At 41.3% G+C, this 17,787-nt stretch overlaps 1 protein-coding gene across 1 annotated transcript in view; it reads right to left on the reverse strand.

The window, feature by feature from the left end:
- Nucleotides 1–9,441: 9,441 nt before the first annotated feature.
- The window catches only part of znf576.1 (zinc finger protein 576, tandem duplicate 1), a 41,286-nt gene continuing 32,940 nt past the window's right edge, over nt 9,442–17,787 (reverse strand). The window contains exons 20-21 of the mRNA XM_084048832.1: nt 11,380–11,711; nt 9,442–9,966 (exon numbers count right to left, since the gene is read on the reverse strand). Of these exons, the coding sequence (XP_083904958.1) occupies nt 9,525–9,966; nt 11,380–11,711 (774 nt within the window). The 3' untranslated portion in view covers nt 9,442–9,524. The remainder of the gene's footprint in view (nt 9,967–11,379; nt 11,712–17,787) is intronic.

The raw sequence follows: 17,787 nt of genomic DNA on the forward strand, positions 1-17,787 counted from the left end.
AGACCAGGCCCATAGCAAGTTGCTCTGTCCTCTGCCCTAAGCCATCCAATCCTAGCAAAATGAGCAGGGGTTAGATGGGTTTTGTGATTGAGGCCAAGAAGTAGCCTTACAATCACATCCAATTTCACTTGTTTAATCTATATCCTGACTGAGTTCTCTATCCTGATTGGATAAAATTGGTATCCTGACCTGAAAATGCATTTTCTGTTTAATAAAGAGCTGGAGCTGGAGAGACACGGAGACTCCTGTGAACAAACACAATGAGTACTATCATAATATAGAGCTATTTAACACTGCTACTGAACAAACACACTATAGCATTGATTACTATCAGAATATAGAGATATTTAGCACTTTTTTGACCAAAGAATCACGTACCCTACCTTTAACATAATTGAAATCAACTCTGAAAGTTACCCCCAGAAATGTTGGAGACCCCCCCCCCCAAGTTTAGCATACTGTAACTGCAATTGTCATATGTATATGCGGGGCCCTTACTATGTATATTAAGGGCCCTTAAGGTGCTAATGGCTCTCTCATGGCCCTCGAAGGAAACTCCCCACCTCCACACTGAGAACACACTGATAGACCCCCACCCCTACCTCCACACTGAGAACACACTGATAGACCCCCCCCACCCCCTCCCCCCACCCCTACCTCCACACTGAGAACACACTGATAGACCCCCCCCACCCCTACCTCCACACTGAGAACACACTGATAGACCCCCACCCCCCCCCCCCCCCACCTCCACACTGATAGACATGTTGATGCTGTGATCGTTGTGCTAATAGGCTCTAATGGGCCTCTCTGTCTGTATCACTAACTAATCAATGTAAGAAATGCACCAAAACATGTCCAGACTCATTGTTTGGGAAACAATACTCCATCAACCAGTAGCTGGGTACGGTCAGTGATGTAAAAAGCACTCTTTTTTGTACTAAAGTAAAAGTATCAATACTGCAATGTAGAAATACTCTGTTACAAGTAAAAGTTCATTAGCCTGTTAAAAAAATCACTTTAGTAAAAGTACAAAAGTATTGGCATCGAAATGTACATAGAGTACCAAAAGTAAAAGTAGACTTACTCATTATGCAGAAATGTCCCATTTCAAGTTTTCAAAATGTATAGAAATCTATTGAAAATAGCAGATCTACAAGCTCACACCGCGTCGCATCATTGTGAGCTTGTAGATCGGCTATTTTCAAACAGTCTAAATATATAGAGACCTAAAGTGGTTAATGCTGTTTAGTAATAAGAAGCTAAATCAAAAAAGTAACTAGTAAGTAAAGTTTTCACATAATTTATTGGAGTAAAAGTACAATATTTCCCTCAGAGATGTAGTGGAGTAAAAGTAAAAGTATTGAAAATTGGATATACTCCACTAAAGTAAGAAATACCTAAAAATTGTACTTAAGTACGGTACTTGAGTAAAATTTACCTAGTTACTTTACAGCCTGTCCCAGTCTGTACAAACAGTTTGTACAATATGTCTTTGGATATTGCCTGCCTATCCTCTGCCACGGCCCTCTGTGTATTTGAACAAGCTGTCCTCTGCAAACTGAGAAGGAAAACAGTGTGCTTCAATCTATAGGCTTCTGCTTAAAGGACGACTTCACCACTTTTCAACATATCTTCCTATAATAGGTCCTCACTAATGCTCATGATAAAATGGTACCATTTTTTCCTAATCTGTCTGTGTCAGATACCCGTCTACCAGTGACATCATCGATGGGGAATCCAAGCTAATAGAAACTGCAGGCTTTGTATTCCTGGAAAGTTGCAATGCAAAAATAGATCCCATTGTTCTCACCTTAATAAAAATCGGAATAAAAAAATTGCAATCTTTTTGGGGAAAAAATCCTGCCTAACGATGATGTCACTGGTAGACGGGTTTCTGGACTGTCCACGGCCCTCCTATGAGAGACAGACCAAGTAGATTTTTTTTTAATCATTTTATCATGAGTATTAGTGAGGACCTATTATATGAAGATATGTTGAAAAGTGGTGAAGTCGTCCTTTAACATTGTATACAGAGAGAAAACAACAATCATAACTACTGCCGAAGTAAAACATATTTATGTGCTGAAGGAGAATGTGAGTCTCAGACAGTGGTGGAAAAAGTACTCAAATACTTAAGTAAAAGTACCAATACTGCAATATAGAAATACTCTGTTACAAGTAAAAGTCCAGAATTACAAATTTACTTGAGTAAAAAAAGTACATAGGTATTGGGATCAAAATGTGCTGAAAGTACCAAAAGTTGGGTGAACTATCCCTTTAATATATGGGTCTTCAACAGGGGGTCCTCAGAGTTACTACAGGGGGTCCGCCAAATCTTTGTGTTATGATTATTATTATTTTTTTACCTTAACCACTTGAACCCTAATAGCCCTTTTCTGAGGAGAACTTGAGCCAAAAATAGCCGATCTACAAGCTCACAATGCCTCGCGCTGCGAGGCGTTGTGAGCTTGTAGATCGGCTATTTTTGGCAAATAGGTGTAGAGGGAAAAAAAGAGCAGACCAAGAGAACAAAAAAAGTTTAATCTGAAACACCATTTTATACAATACAGAGGAGGGGGTCCCTGCTTTATCTCTCTCTCAGCTAGGGGGTCCTTGGCCTGAAAACGTTGCAGACCCCTGCTTTAATACACTGTGGCCCTTAGCCTGTCCCAGTCTGTACACAAACACTACAATAAGGAAACAGTTTGGGACTCTAACAGTCACGTGACCCTGAGCCATTCAAACACATGGCAAAGTGTTTCAGGTGTGTGATCAGGTCTAGCATACTGTAACTGCAACTATCATATGTATATGTGGGGCCCTTACTATGTATATTAAGCAAGGGATAATGCATGGGGAGGTAGTCATTATTGAAATTTGGTTAATCGCCCTGAAGGGCTTTAAATTTCAATAATGACTACCTCCCCATGCATTATCCCGCTTATTACACGGCTACTTAATACATACATAAATACATTTACCCAAAAGTAACAACAAAACGAAGTATTTCCTTGCTTACGGCAATGAAAGTATTCCATAAGTATTGGGCTGGGCGGACAAGTTCGCCTCGCAAAAACAAATGACGAAATGGAAAAAAACTCGCCCCACATTCTATTTACTGCCGATTTGCCTGTAATACCGCCGGATTTGCCCCAGGGCGACTATGTTTTGGGGCGAGCGTTTTGGTATTCCCCCGTTGTTGCGCCACGATAAACAAGGAAGTGTAGTGGATCAAATAGAATGACTTTTCGGTTATTGCATCGTCTATTTCTCACTTCAAATGTTTTCAAAAACATTCTTGAGAGCAACGTTTAGTTGTAAATGACATTGGTTGTTTGTTTACATGGCTGTCATGTTGGATAAAGCATAAAATCAAGCAGCGCAGGTTGATATGAGCAGGTGTTCTGAGTCTCTGATTACACAGTTTCCTCGTCGGTCTCACCGGTCATTATCATCGGTCATTATCCAGAAATAATGACCGATGACTGACCAATCAGAATCGAGCATTCAACCAAGCCGTGTAATAAGGGCCCTTAAGGTGCTAATGGCTCTCTCTCATGGCCCTCGAAGGCAACTCTCCTACCGGATCAAACCGGTCAGATTTGACATTACGGGTGACGTTACGTCACCCTTAAACACAGCCTGTGTCCTATTTATGCCCATGTATGGAGTTCCATGTTAGCCATTACCAAATATGGAGTCCAGGAGGCCGGTCTATGACATCAGTACTATAACATCATTTTAATGACCCCTAGGGGGTCCTCAGAGTTACTACAGGGGGTCCGCCAAATCTTTATGTGATATGATTTTTCTTTTTACCATAACCACTCGAAACCTAGCATCCCTTTTCTGAGGAGAACTTTAGCCAAAAATAGCAGATCTACAAGCCCACAACGCCTCTTGTAGATCGGCTAGAGGTATAGGTGTAGAGGGAAAAAAGAGCAGACCAAGTAAACAAAAAAAAGTATAATTTACTTGAGCACCTGCCCCTCAAAATGTCTGTGCACGCCACTGACTCTTTCTGCTGGGAGACATTGTCCCAGGGGACACATGACAGAGAACAGCCTGAGGTTCCCACTAAATATAGTACACACATGTGGTGTACTACATTAAACAGTAACTAACTAAACTACTTACTGTATGGGGTGACAATAACTCTACAGTATGTTCGTGCCATGATGTTTTGCCAGTTGTACTAGTTATATCATATGATGTATGTGTTTTGTCTTCAGTAAATTATTTTCAAAGGTATACTTTTTCCTCGCAGCAATATTGCACGCTATACAAGCTTGTATATCTGCTACTTTTGAATAGCCAAAGCATAAAACAATAGTTAATGTGATTTGACCGCGTCACTATAACAATTTTGGATGGAGCCAAAATCACAACTACTACTTTTTTTTATAAAAAGAGATACATTTATTTGCTCCCAACCAATATTACAAAATGAATTCACAGAGATAAATACAAGCTCAACCACAATAGTATGGAATGTAGAAAACAGCCATAGGATAAAAACAGCAAGGAAATCACAATCTTAAATTACATCCTTTCCACTTATTTTCCAGCACATTTTCAGGCATATCATTCTCTTCACATTTCATCGTGTAGTGCAATGGCCTATCAAACATTTTCATGTCAAGGACCCCCCAATTTAATATGTATTTGGCCGCGGACCCACCCCCCATCTGAAAACATCTCGTACCAGGGGACCCCCCCCCCCCCTTACAAGACTTGTTGTTGACGTGTTGTTAAAATGTTTCAAAAACTTTCCACCCTTTTTAAGATTCTTTTGACAGCATGTGGTTAAACTGGTTTTGATGCAATACCGCAGTGGTTCTCAAACTTTTTCATGTCAAGGACCCCCAAAATTGACACTTATTAGCCCGCAGACCCCCATTTGAAAAGATAAGCAAGGGATCCCCATAAGAGAAGATTTTTTTTTACAGCTCTAGCAGTGATTCTCAACCATTTTAATTTCAAGGACCCCCGGTTTGACATGCATTAGGCCTACGGACCCCCATTTAATGGCATTTCTATCTTTGGGACCCCAATTTGTATTGTAAAATCAATGTTATTGTAACTCTGAGAGTGTAACAAATGGAACCAAATGGACCAGAAGGGTCAATTTGGTTCCTAGCTATCTATCATTTAGCTGGGGACCCCCTGGAACTCCCTCAAGGACCCCTGGGGGTCCCCGGACCCCACTTTGAGAACCACAGGTGTATTTCTTTCCACACCACATGAGAGGACCGTACTGTAACTGTAAAGCCATGAGGACTGCTCCATGTTGCTCAACTATCTGACAGGAGCAGAGCTGAGCTATTCACTGAAAATATAGAGAAACTGACCTTTACAAACAAGTAGGTTAATCAAATAATCCAGAAGCATTTTTTATATAATGTATAAATACATATATATATATATATGTTTTAAATGTATTTCTTATATATCAACCAATCGACACGAACAGATTCTAATAGATTTTTTTTATAGTCGACTAAATGGATTATACTGATTAACCACTTACCGCTGTATAATATATATGTAGGCATGAAACGATTGATAAATTCATTAAAATCCATACAAACTGGTGATCATTTAAATGTACCGTATCGATGCAAACAGCAGGGGGCGTGTACAAAAAAGAGAGGAGAATACAGGATCTTTGTAAGAGAATTGATCAAAAAAATTTGTTTTCAGTCATTTTCTACTGTATTGATAAGAGGATGAGAGAAAACAGTATTGTAAAACTAAAAAAAGGGAAAAAAAAGAGAAGAAAATACTGGATTTGTGTCAGATAAATAATAATAAAGGGTTAGGGGTTTGTCTGTAAAATAAAATGGAGAACCTAAGTATCGTGATTCTGATCGTACCGTGAGTTGAGTGAATCGTCACATGCCTAATTATATATCATTTAAATACTGCGAAAATAGCCAATTTACAATTTCATTGTGAGCTTGTGGATCTGCTATTTTCACTAATGTATACATTTAGTTTTTTATATAATTCTTCATTAATCGTAATCAAGGCATACGTTTGGATTAATGGTGATATTGATTAGAAGTGGCCCAGCCCTAAGATCAGAGTAGCATTAAAGGACAACTTTGGTTTTTTACAACCAATGTTTATGTTTTAGATTGTAATTAAAGTAAATAAAAGATGAGTGTTAAAAAAATTAAATTTACTGCTTTCTATAGTTTTAGCAATTTTCACAATCTTTTTTACAGTGTTTTCACAGTGGGCGGGGGCATTCTGTCCAGTGGCTAAATATGTATTTTTTTAACACATTAACCCGGCGTTTTCTTTATTATTATTTACAGTAGCTCTTCTAGCCCCCAATAACTCACATCTGGCCATCTCAGACAGCCGGACCTTTTTTATTGTGTAAAAAAGGCATATTTAGCCACCGGACAGAATGCCCCCGCCCACTGTAAAAAATATTGCAAAAAATGCTAAAACTATAGAAAGCAGTAAATGAAAAAAAAATTACACTCATCATTTATTTACTTTAATTACAAGCTAAAATATAAACCTTGGTTGTAAAAAACCAAAGTTGTCCTTTAAGTAGCATCACATGTGTCTGTGAATAAGAAGGCATTAGAACTGTAGAGTTTGCATGTTCTCCCCGTGTTCCCTAGGGTATAGGTACATAGACAATTGGCACTGGGTGTAAACAATGGGTTACAAAATCGTGGGATAAAAAAAAAATAATAATCTATACTATTCTGGGCGTGGCACAACAGGCCAACATTTGGCAAAACTAGGAGAACATTTGGGAAAAAAAATGCAGATCTACACAGCTTGTAATGTAAGCCCCCCCCCCCACCCCACCCAAAAGTTAAGTTTCGGTTTAGAGGCGCACAGTCTCTCAAGCAAACTGGAACCATGTGAGGCATCACCGAGCGAGCTAAAGCGAGCGAGTTGCCGTGCCAAACGTTCCGACATTCGCTTGAGACTACTCAGCGCCGTCTGAGTTACAGAATGGTAAATCATGTTGTGGGTCTGATAAATGGCGGATAGGTCAGCATGTCGCCTACTTTTCCCATTCAATGGTCTGATAAAAGGTGATAATGTCCCATTCAATGGTCTGATAAAAGGTGATAATGTCCCATTCAATGGTCTGATAAAAGGTGATAATGTCCCATTCAATGCATTGATACAGTAGCACTGGAAGCCGGTGCCTGTAGCTAGTGTTGAGCTCTGTGCGCAACGCAGCGCACTGCCACTAGCAGCAGGCACACGCTGTAGTGTTGTTTATAGCAGGGGTCTTCAACGTTTTTAGCTGGGAGACATGAAGCAGGGAGGGACCCCCCCCACTGCAGGGACCCCCCACTGTACAAAATTGTGTTGCAGATCAAACTTTTTCATTGATTTCATAGACGGCTTCATTGACTTGTTGGACAGCACTACTGTCGTCCGTGTAAACTGTAAATTAATGTTTTGTTAATGTGTATTTTCATATATTTATCAACTTAAACCCTCAATGCTCAAGTAAACTTGCCCCTTTTTTCCCTCTACACCAAATCTCTTTGCCAAAAAATATCAGATCTACAACACCTTGCAGCGCGTTGAGCTTGTAGATCTGACGTTTTCTGCAAATGTCCCCACAGAATAGAGATGCTAGTGTTAAGGTGGTTAATGTGAAAAAAAGTTCCTAACACATAAAGATTTGTGTGTTAGGAACTGTTGAAGACCCCTGGTTTATAGTGTTATTTTAAATTCCTCATCAACAATAAATAAGACAAACATTAAACACACAAACCAAAATGGTCTAAAATAGCGTTTAGTTAACTTATGGCTGTGTGTCATCTTTGTGTTTTTTTCTATGATTTCTTAAATAACAGTATCAATGTGTAAGCCCCACAGTTAATCATGCCAGTGTGTTCATGTGTTTGTTGTCAAGTGAACGTCAAACTGTGTGTCTGTGCAGTGTGTGTGTGTGTGTGTGCGTGTGTGTGTGTGTGTGTGTGTGTGTGTGTGTGTGTGTGTGTGTGTGTGTGTGTGTGTGTGTGTGTGTGTGTGTGTGTGTGTGTGTGTGTGTGTGTGTGTGTGTGTGTGTGTGTGTGTGTGTGTGTGTGTGTCTGTGTGTCTGATCTCCTGACTTAATGCTCTGTAGTAGTCAGGACAACAGCGTTTGGCGTGTACGTAACGTAGGCTCCTGTAGACTGTAGTCTATTTTCAGGTGAAGAGATTTGGAGTAAAAGGGTAAAAAAAAGGAGGAGGCCCAGGTATAGACCCCATGGGGGACACCTTCGGTCAACAAAGTATAAAGTGTTCATGTGGTTAAACTGTGCAGTGAGTAACGACTATAGCTTCACCAACGCATTCTCACTCCCAAGCAAGGCAAACAGGTGCAGTTGGGCTAGGGACACATTTGACCAAAATGGCAAACGTTTGACGTCTCGGGGGAGGGGGACCCACTAACCTGGGAAGTCACATGTTGACTAGGGGGGGAGAGGGTTTATGATTCTGTCCCTATCAGCAGTTGTTCTCAACCTTTTCGGGCCGTGACCCCCCCAAAATAATCATACTTGAATTGAGGACCCCCGACTCTGACAAGCACTTGGAATGTTACATTTTGTTTGACTCTGTTCCACAGATAAATATTGTGAAAATAGCAGATCTACAAGCTCACAACGCCTCGCAATTCCGAGACAGACACACTCACACCTCCCCTCTGCAGTGCTCTATGTCTCATGTCTCTCCTAAAGCCCTTGAATATGATGGAATATGATAAAGGATTACTGTGATTATGGTAAGCTCACATTTCATATCACACACACCATACCTGTAACTTTAAAATTATATATTTTTTCAATGAATTGAAAATCAATAAACTGAATCGAGTACATTCTTAACGGCACTTAAAGGGATATTTCACTTTCAAAAAAACTTTGGATCATTTTATCATCTACTCAGGTTTTTGTCAGCCCCCCAGACAGTTTTTAAGTTGCTTGATTCAGTATTTAGATATTTGATATTCATTTTATCAGACACGCCCCCTTCCTATACAAACCCATTATAACTTCAAGTTACGGCCCTGTGTTTTTTCGATAACTTTTTTCATTTATTTATTTTGGAAAATGAAAAAAATGGAATACAATAAAATAATAAAATAAAATAAATGAAAAAAGTAATCGAAAAAACACGGCTCCCTCACGTATTAGGAGGGCAGGGTGAGTCACCAGAACCAAGGACGGGTGTTTTCGATGAATCTAACAAAAATTGAGTTTGAAGTTACAATGGGTTTGAATAGGAAGGGGGCGTGTCTGATAAAATGAATATCAAATATCTAAATACTGCATCAAGCAACTTAAAAACGGTCTGGGGGGGGTCACTAAAGCCTCAGTAGACGATAAAATGACCCAAAGGTTTTTTGAAAGTGAAATATCCCTTTAATCGATTAATTGTTAACATCCCTAGATGTCACAAACGTTTTCCGTTTTGGTCACATGTGGTCCCATGAAGTCACTACGGTAACGTTTTTAGTGAGTGAGAGAGAGAACACGTTGGTTTTTTCACGAAGCCCCTCGACTGTGGAAGTTCAGGAAGCAGTTGTGATGTCGTGAGATGCACAGGAACACGCAGCACTTGAGGCACATGACCCGAGACGTCCTCTCACAGCCCCCGAAACGGCAGCGGCCTCCCTCCTCCCCCTCGCCCAGCTGCTCGGGCCAGTGGCCCGAGCCGTCGTAGCGCGTGGCGGCGTCCGGCAGAGAGCCGGACCCCCGCGCCGGGGGGCCCACGGCGGGGCTCCGGTCCGACGACGTCTTCTGGTGGGCTTTCTGCGAAGGAGGAGGAGGAGGAGGTGGAGGGGGCCGGCGAGGGGGGACGGCGTCCTGGGCGTCCTGGGCCAGGTCGGTAGCGGTGCTGCTGCTCTTGGAGAGGATCAGGGTCTTGGACACGTCCAGCCTGAACGCCATGAAGCTCAGAGGACCGGAGCCGCCCTGATGCTCCTGCCTGGGGTTTTAGGGGTTAAGATGAGATAAGAGCCTTTAATGATCGAGACCGCCAGAGACGTTCGGTTCAGAATTCAAAGTTTACTTGAGTAAAAGTACAAAAGTATTGGCATCAAAATGTACTTAAAGTACCAAAAGTAAAAGTACTAAAATGTTTGAAAATAGCCTATGTATAAAATAGGACTAAAGTGGTTAATGTATGTTTCATAATATCATAACTTATATCTGAAAAGTAACTAAAGTTTTCAAATAATTGTAGTGGAGTAAAAGTACAATATTTGCTTCTGAGATGTAGTGGAGTAGAAATTGGAAATACTCAACTATAGTACAATTACCTCAACATTGTACTTCTGGTCATCTGAAATGTTTTAGTTTTAGTCGACTAAATCTACAGTTGATTTTGTCGACTAAAATGTCGTCCTAATGGCTGATTTTACACGTGGTTGCATGCTGAAAATAGCCCATCTACAAGCTCACAGCGACACGTTGTGAGCTTGTAGATCTGCTATTTTCAGAGCTCAACCAAAGACATAAAATGACTTGTCTGTTAGTTCTACTGGGTCTCTTCTCTACTCGTCCCTCACTAACATTTTAGTCTAGTTTTTATTTGTAAAAATAAATAAATTCTCAATTATATTTAGTCTTAGTTTTAGTCACCATAATTTAGTTTTTATTTGGTTTTCGTCAGTGAAAAAAGGTAGTCGGCAAAAAAATGACATCATAGTTTTAGTCAACGAAATCAACACTGGTTAACAGTGACATTGTCCCTTACACGACCAGCCTGACATTCCACTACTTCTCGGACTGGGGCCCATGACCCACCTCTCTCCCACTCACTTTGCCAGCCTAGGCACAGAAAATGCATTTTCGTTTCAGTTTCAGTTTCATTTCCAATTTTATCCAACCAGGACAGAGAACTCAAGAACAAGTGAAATTGGAAGTGATGACACTAAGAAATGAGCAGACACAATTGGAACTGGAACACTATAAAAATTAAGCTTAAAAATGGGTACTTTCTCCTGATTGGCTGAGATTTTGACACCTACCGAAAAATGTATTTTCTGTTTATTAAAGAGCTGGAGAGACGGGGAGACTCCTGTTACTGAACAAACACTCTATATCAATGATTACTATCACAATATAGTGCTTTAACCTTTTAACAAAATACTTTTTGTTTTAACCAACACATATCACTTACCCTACCTTTAACTAATTTCGCTGAGGACCCCCTGGTACTCCCTCAAGGACCACTGGTGGTCCCCCGGACCACTGGTTGAAAACCACTGGTCTAGTGATTAACGAGGCAAGCCACTGAGGCCGGTGCTGAGACGGGGGATTCGGCCACCGTTCACAACTCTTCTAATGTCGAGAGAGGAGGAGGCGGGGAGGAACCCTGCACGCACGCGTCCCTTACCTGTACTGAAGCCAGGCGTTGACCAGCGCCAGGTCCACGAGGTACCACAACACGGCCTGGGGCCAGCAGCAGGCGGGCGAGGTGGAGGCGGTGGTGACGGGGATGCGGTACAGGTTCTGCAGGTCTCTGTTGAGGCGGGCCCACCTCTGGGCCTTCTGGAAGCGCTGCAGGAGAGCGGCCATGCTGGGGTGTCCGTTCCCCGCCGTGGAGAGGATGAAGCCGCGCTGCGCTCGCCTCAGCATCAGCCTCCCGTCAGAGCTCACAAACTCGTCGCCGATGTGACCCTCCCTGGCCCCCCCGCCCACCCGGCCCGCACAGTGGACCCCCGACACCTAAAAGAAAAAGAAAAACAGGGTGAAGCAGCTTTCTGCGTTAACCCATTAAGACCTGGAACTGTGTCATTTTTAGATTTGAGCTAAAAAGCATTATTTTACACTTTGGGCTATTCAAAAATAGCAGATATACTAGCGCGCTATGAGCTTGTAGATCTGCTATTTTTTTTAAATCGTGAAAATGTGTGCAAATCTTTGAATATATATATTTTTAAAGCGAACATTTTTAACTCAAATATGTGCTTCTAGGGGTCCCTGGAACAAAATATTTTGATGGGGGTCCGTGGCCAAATACATATAATTTTGGGGGTCCTTGACATGAAAAAGATTGAGCACCACTGATATAGAAACATACGTTTTTCAGAAAACTGTTGAGATTTAGGAGACACGTAGAATCGGCTTCAGGTCTCAATGGGTTAAAAAAAAAACATTTAAACCGTGCCACGCTATGAGCTTGTAGATCTGCTATTTTTGAAAAACAAATCGTGAAAATGTGTGCAAACCTTTGAATATATACAGTATATACACTTTAAACTCAAATCTTTGCTTCTTCCCTGGAACAAAATATTTTGAGATGGGGGTCCGTGGACGAATACATTTTGGGTGGTCCTTGACATGAAAACAGTTTGAGAACCACTGATATATTATAGCAACATAAGTGAAAAAGAAGGAGAAAAAAAGTATTTAAAACAGGGGTCTTCAACAGGGGGTCCTCATAGTTACTACAGGGGGTCCGCCAAATCTTTGTGTTATGATTTTTTTTTTTTACCTTAACCACTTGAACCCTAATATCCCTTTTCTGAGGAGAACTCGAGCCAAAAATAGCAGATCTACAAGCTCACAAGAAGAGAGCCAAAGGTGGATGATGATGGTGTCAGACTGTTAGCCACACCATTGAAGGAGGAGGAGGAAATTGACTTTTTAGAAGGGATGACGGTCGAAATGTTTTTGGACGATGATGAGTTTTGGACTCTGTCTGGACCAACCTCGGATCGGGCCTAAATGTGAGGGCCGCGAAGCATCTCCTCACACAACTGCTGGACATGTGTTTCCAGAAGCCCCTTGGTTGTGTATACGTTTATAGCCAGGCTTTGGCGTTTTGGGTCTCTTGACCTGTATCCTGACCTGTATTTGTTAGATGTTAGATGTGAGGGCCGCAACATCTAGTTATTATTATTACTAATAATCTTACCAGCAGTCTCTCCAGCATGGCGGGGGTGATGTGTATTATTGTCTCCGCCAGGAGACATTGTTTTCACTTTTTGTGAGCCAAGCTAACATTGGTCAAGCCTCACGTGACACGTGACAATACGGTGAAATAGTGTGATCTGATTGGCTAGTGACGTATAGCGGCCTATAAATACATGTGTCACTTTGAAAGAGTCTTTGCCTCTTTCAAAGTGAGGTAAGACAGGAATAATCACGAAATGGCTGAGAAATGGCGGATACTGTAACAATTGGATAGGACACTTACACAGACAGGACAGATAGGACACTTACATAGGACACTTACATAGACAGGACGGATAGGACACTTATACAGACAGGACGGATAGGACACTTATACAGACAGGACGGACACTTATACAGACGGATAGGACACTTGTGTCATGTTACTATGACACAGTAACATGTTCTATTTTTTGTAAGAATTAGAACATAAGAAGTAGAACATTCCCAACATTCCCAAGTCTGCTGGCGGAGACTTGTGCTCCGAGGAGCACTTTTTCTAGTTATTATTATTGTCTCTCTTGAAAGAGTCTTTGCCTCTTTCAAAGTGAGGTAAGACAGGAATAATCACTAAATGGCTGAGAAATGGCGGATACTGTAACAATTGGATAGGACACTTACACAGACAGGACGGATAGGACACTTACATAGACAGGACGGATAGGACACTTATACAGACAAGACGGATAGGACACTTATACAGACAGGACGGATAGGACACTTATACAGACAGGACGGATAGGACACGGATAGGACACTTATACAGACAGGACGGATAGGACACTTATACAGACAGGACGGATAGGACAGTTATACAGACAGGACGGATAGGACACTTATACAGACAGGACGGATAGGACAGTTATACAGACGGATAGGACACTTGTGTCATGTTACTATGACACAGTAACATGTTGTATTTTTTGTAAGAATTAGAACATAAGAATTAGAACATTCCCAACATTCCCAACACAAGTCTGCTGGCGGAGACTTGTGCTCCGAGGAGCACTTTTTCTAGTTATTATTATTACCAGCAGTCTCTCCAGCATGGCGGGGGTGATGTGTATTATTGTCTCCACCAGGCCGAAGCCAAGCTAACATTGGTCAAGCTCCACGTGACACTATGTTGTCACCAATGCTTTTGATTGGCTAGAGGGACGCATGACGAAATAAAATCCTATAAATAAGTGTGTCACTTTGAAACATTGTTTACATGTTTCAAAGTGACATCAGTGCCATCAGCCAAGCTAACATTGGACATGTTAGCTTGGCTGATTGAACATGTTAGCCAAGCTAACATGTTCTAATCCTTAGATGTTCTAATCTAAGAATCAGAACATTTCTAGACTAGAAAATGTGCTCCTCAGAGCACAAGTCTCCGCCAGCAGACCCGTGCTATTTTAACCAAAGGAAATCACTTGCCCTATCTTTAACCATAGTTTTCTAGAAATGTTCTGATTCTTAGATTAGAACATCTAAGCCAAGCATTGGTCAAGCTTCGCGTGACATCACAATATGTAATATAAATAGGTAAGACAGGATTAATCAGGAACAGCACTTTCTTTTACCACCTCGCCTGGCGGAGACCTGTGCTCCGAGGAGCACATTTTCTAGTTATTATTATTGTCTCCGCCAGGAGAGTTTGTTTTCACTTTCCGTCAGCCAAGCAAACATTGGTCGAGCCTCACGTGACACTTGACAATACGGTGAAATAGTGTGATCTGATTGGCTAGTGACATATAACGGGCTATAAATACATGTGTCACTTTGAAAGAGTCTGTGCCTCTTTCAAAGTGAGGTAAGACAGGAATAATCACGAAATGCCTGAGAAATGGCGGATACTGTAACAATTGGATAGGACACTTACACAGACAGGACAGATAGGACACTTACATAGACAGGACGGATAGGACACTTATACAGACAGGACGGATAGGACACTTACACAGACAGGACGGATAGGACACTTACATAGACAGGACGGATAGGACACTTATACAGACAGGACAGATAGGACACTTACACAGACAGGACAGATAGGACACTTACACAGACAGGACGGATAGGACACTTACATAGACAGGACGGATAGGACACTTATACAGACAGGACGGATAGGACACTTATACAGACAGGACGGATAGGACACTTATACAGACAGGACGGATAGGACACTTATACAGACGGATAGGACACTTGTGTCATGTTACTGACACAGTAACATGTTCTATTTTTTGAACAGAGCCTTCATTCCCAACACAAGTCTGCTGGCGGAGACTTGTGCTCCGAGGAGCACTTTTTCTAGTTACGGGGCCAGAGCTCAGCTCTGGACCTGTTTTGTTATTGGCAGTATTCTGTCACTTCTGCCACTTTTCGCAGTTCTGGCTGAACCGTGCAGTCGCTTTTTACGAAACTCGGCCATATGGTAGATGGTCATGAAAAACGATCAAGAAATAATTCTCACAATCTTTCGTCCAAAGGTGGCGCTATAGCACTCAATTGAAAATGGCAACTTTGAACAGGTACAACTCATGCCCTGTTTGACCTAGAGCCATGAAACTTGGATACACATATGCGTCTCCTCATGCTGAACAACTTTCGCCCTCTGACTTTTGACCTCTGACCTTTAGATCTCCCACCATTTTGAATTATATGAAAAACAGTCATTGGCTCCTAACTTCTGCATTTTTTCACTTATGGAAAATCCGTTGGAAATTTTTGTAGGCAGAGGTCCAAAGTTCAAGTGTTAAACGTTTCGTGCAGATTGCTCAAAAATCCCAGGAGGAGATAGATTTTAACTATTACAGTTTTATGAAAATTATTCATCTGTGCCTAAAACATACATGCAGACTCACATTTCTTTGAAACTTTGTAGAAATGTACAGGGTCATTCCAAATATCACTGAAACCAATCTTACTCCAATTGGCCAAAAGGGGGCGCTATAGCAATTTTTTAAAAAGGCAGACTTTAAACAGGCATAAGTCATGCCTCGTTTGGCCGAAAGTCGTGAAACTTGCTTACACATGTGCCTTGACTCATGAGGAACACACGTATCGATTTGACCATTAAGCTCCGCCCTTAGATTTTCCGCAATTTTGAGCAGTTTGAAAAAGACTTGTTTTTGCCAGTTCTGGCTTAACCGTGCATACGCTTTTTACGAAACTCAGCCATATGGTTGATGCTCATGAAAAACTACCAAGAAATAATTCTCACACTCATTCGTCAAAGGGTGGCGCTATAGCACTCAATTGAAAGTGCCAACTTTGAACAGGTACAACTCATGCCCTGTTTGACCTACAACCATGAAACTTCGATACACACATGCGTCTCTTCATGCCCGACAACTTTCGTGGTCTGACTTTTGACCTCTGACCTTTAGATCGCCCACCATTTTGAATTATATGAAAAACAGCCATTGGCTCATAACTTCTGCATTTTTTCACTTATGGAAAATCCGCCGCTTTTGTTTTGTCGGCAAAGGTCCTAAGTTCATGTGTAAAATGTTTTGTGCAGATTACTCAAAAATCCCAGGAGGAAATAGATTTTAACTATTGCAGTTTTATGAAAATTATTCATCTGCCCCTAACACATACATGCAAGACTCACATTTCTTTGAAACGTCGCAGTAATGTAGAGAGTCATTCCAAATATCACTGAAACCAATCTCACTCCAATTGGCCAAAGGGGGGCGCTATAGCAATTTTTTGAAAATGCAAACTTTAAACAGGCAAAAGTCATGCCTCGTTTGGCCGAAAGTCGTGAAACTTGCTTACACTTGTGCCTTGACTCATGAGGAACACATCTATCGCTTTGACCAGTAAGCTCCGCCCTTAGATTGTCCGCAATTTTGATCAGTTTGAAAAACACTTAAACCCAGGATTTTTCAGCTATTTGCGTGAAACTGTATCATCTGTGTGATCTCCTTTTTCACAGTTACTTGTCTGTTGGGCCAATGGCGTCTCCCTTAAATGAATGCCTCACAATCTCAAGGTCGCCAGTTCAAGCCTCACTTGATGCAGACTTAAAATTGCAAACAACATGACTGTATCAATGAATACATGTGCAAATGGTAAAGATAACCTGAAATGCTTATTTGAGAGTACGTTTTTTCAACGTATGACATACTTCATTCTGAAAATAGCTGATCTACAATCTCACAACTTTTCATGGTTTGTGAGCTTGTAGATCGGCTACTTTCACTAGTTTTGGTTCTGAGGAGATGTAATTTCTTCATTGGTAAATGGTTTGTGAACGAGTGATCTTAGTGTTAGTGAAACAGGGGCTTGGTTCATGAAAGAAGGCAAGAGTTTATGATCTTCAACAGACAATATCAGCCTGGACAAAGCTATAGCACTATAGGTAGTGTTGCAGCCTATTAGTCTGAAGGTTGAGAGTTCGAATCCTGTTAATGGCAGTAGGTTGAGATGTCCAATCAAACAAACCATTATGTTTCCATCTCTCTCTCTCATCAATCTATTGTTTCCATGTCACTCTCTCTCTTCAATCTATTCCGTTTCCATGTCTCTCTCTCTCTCTATTCACTGGCCCCGTATTATCGCTGCTTGCAGCTATATTTATTATTATTATTATTATTATTATTATTATTATTATTATAATAATAATAACTAGAAAATGTGCTCCTCGGAGCACAAGTCTCCGCCAGCAAATATTGGAATTTATTCCAAGATTGGAACTTTGATGATAGTGTGTACGTCAGATGGCACATTGACGGCATTACTGTGGATTGCCTTGAACTTGTTGGCAACTTGTTGGCAAGCCAACAAGTTTCATGAAGGCAATACGTTGACTTACCAACCTTTCCTCTAACGGGTGCAAATCCTGCAG

Source organism: Gymnoscopelus microlampas, assembly GCF_963454915.1.
Source record: "Gymnoscopelus microlampas genome assembly, chromosome: 3".
Taxonomy (NCBI): Eukaryota; Metazoa; Chordata; class Actinopteri; order Myctophiformes; family Myctophidae; genus Gymnoscopelus; species Gymnoscopelus microlampas.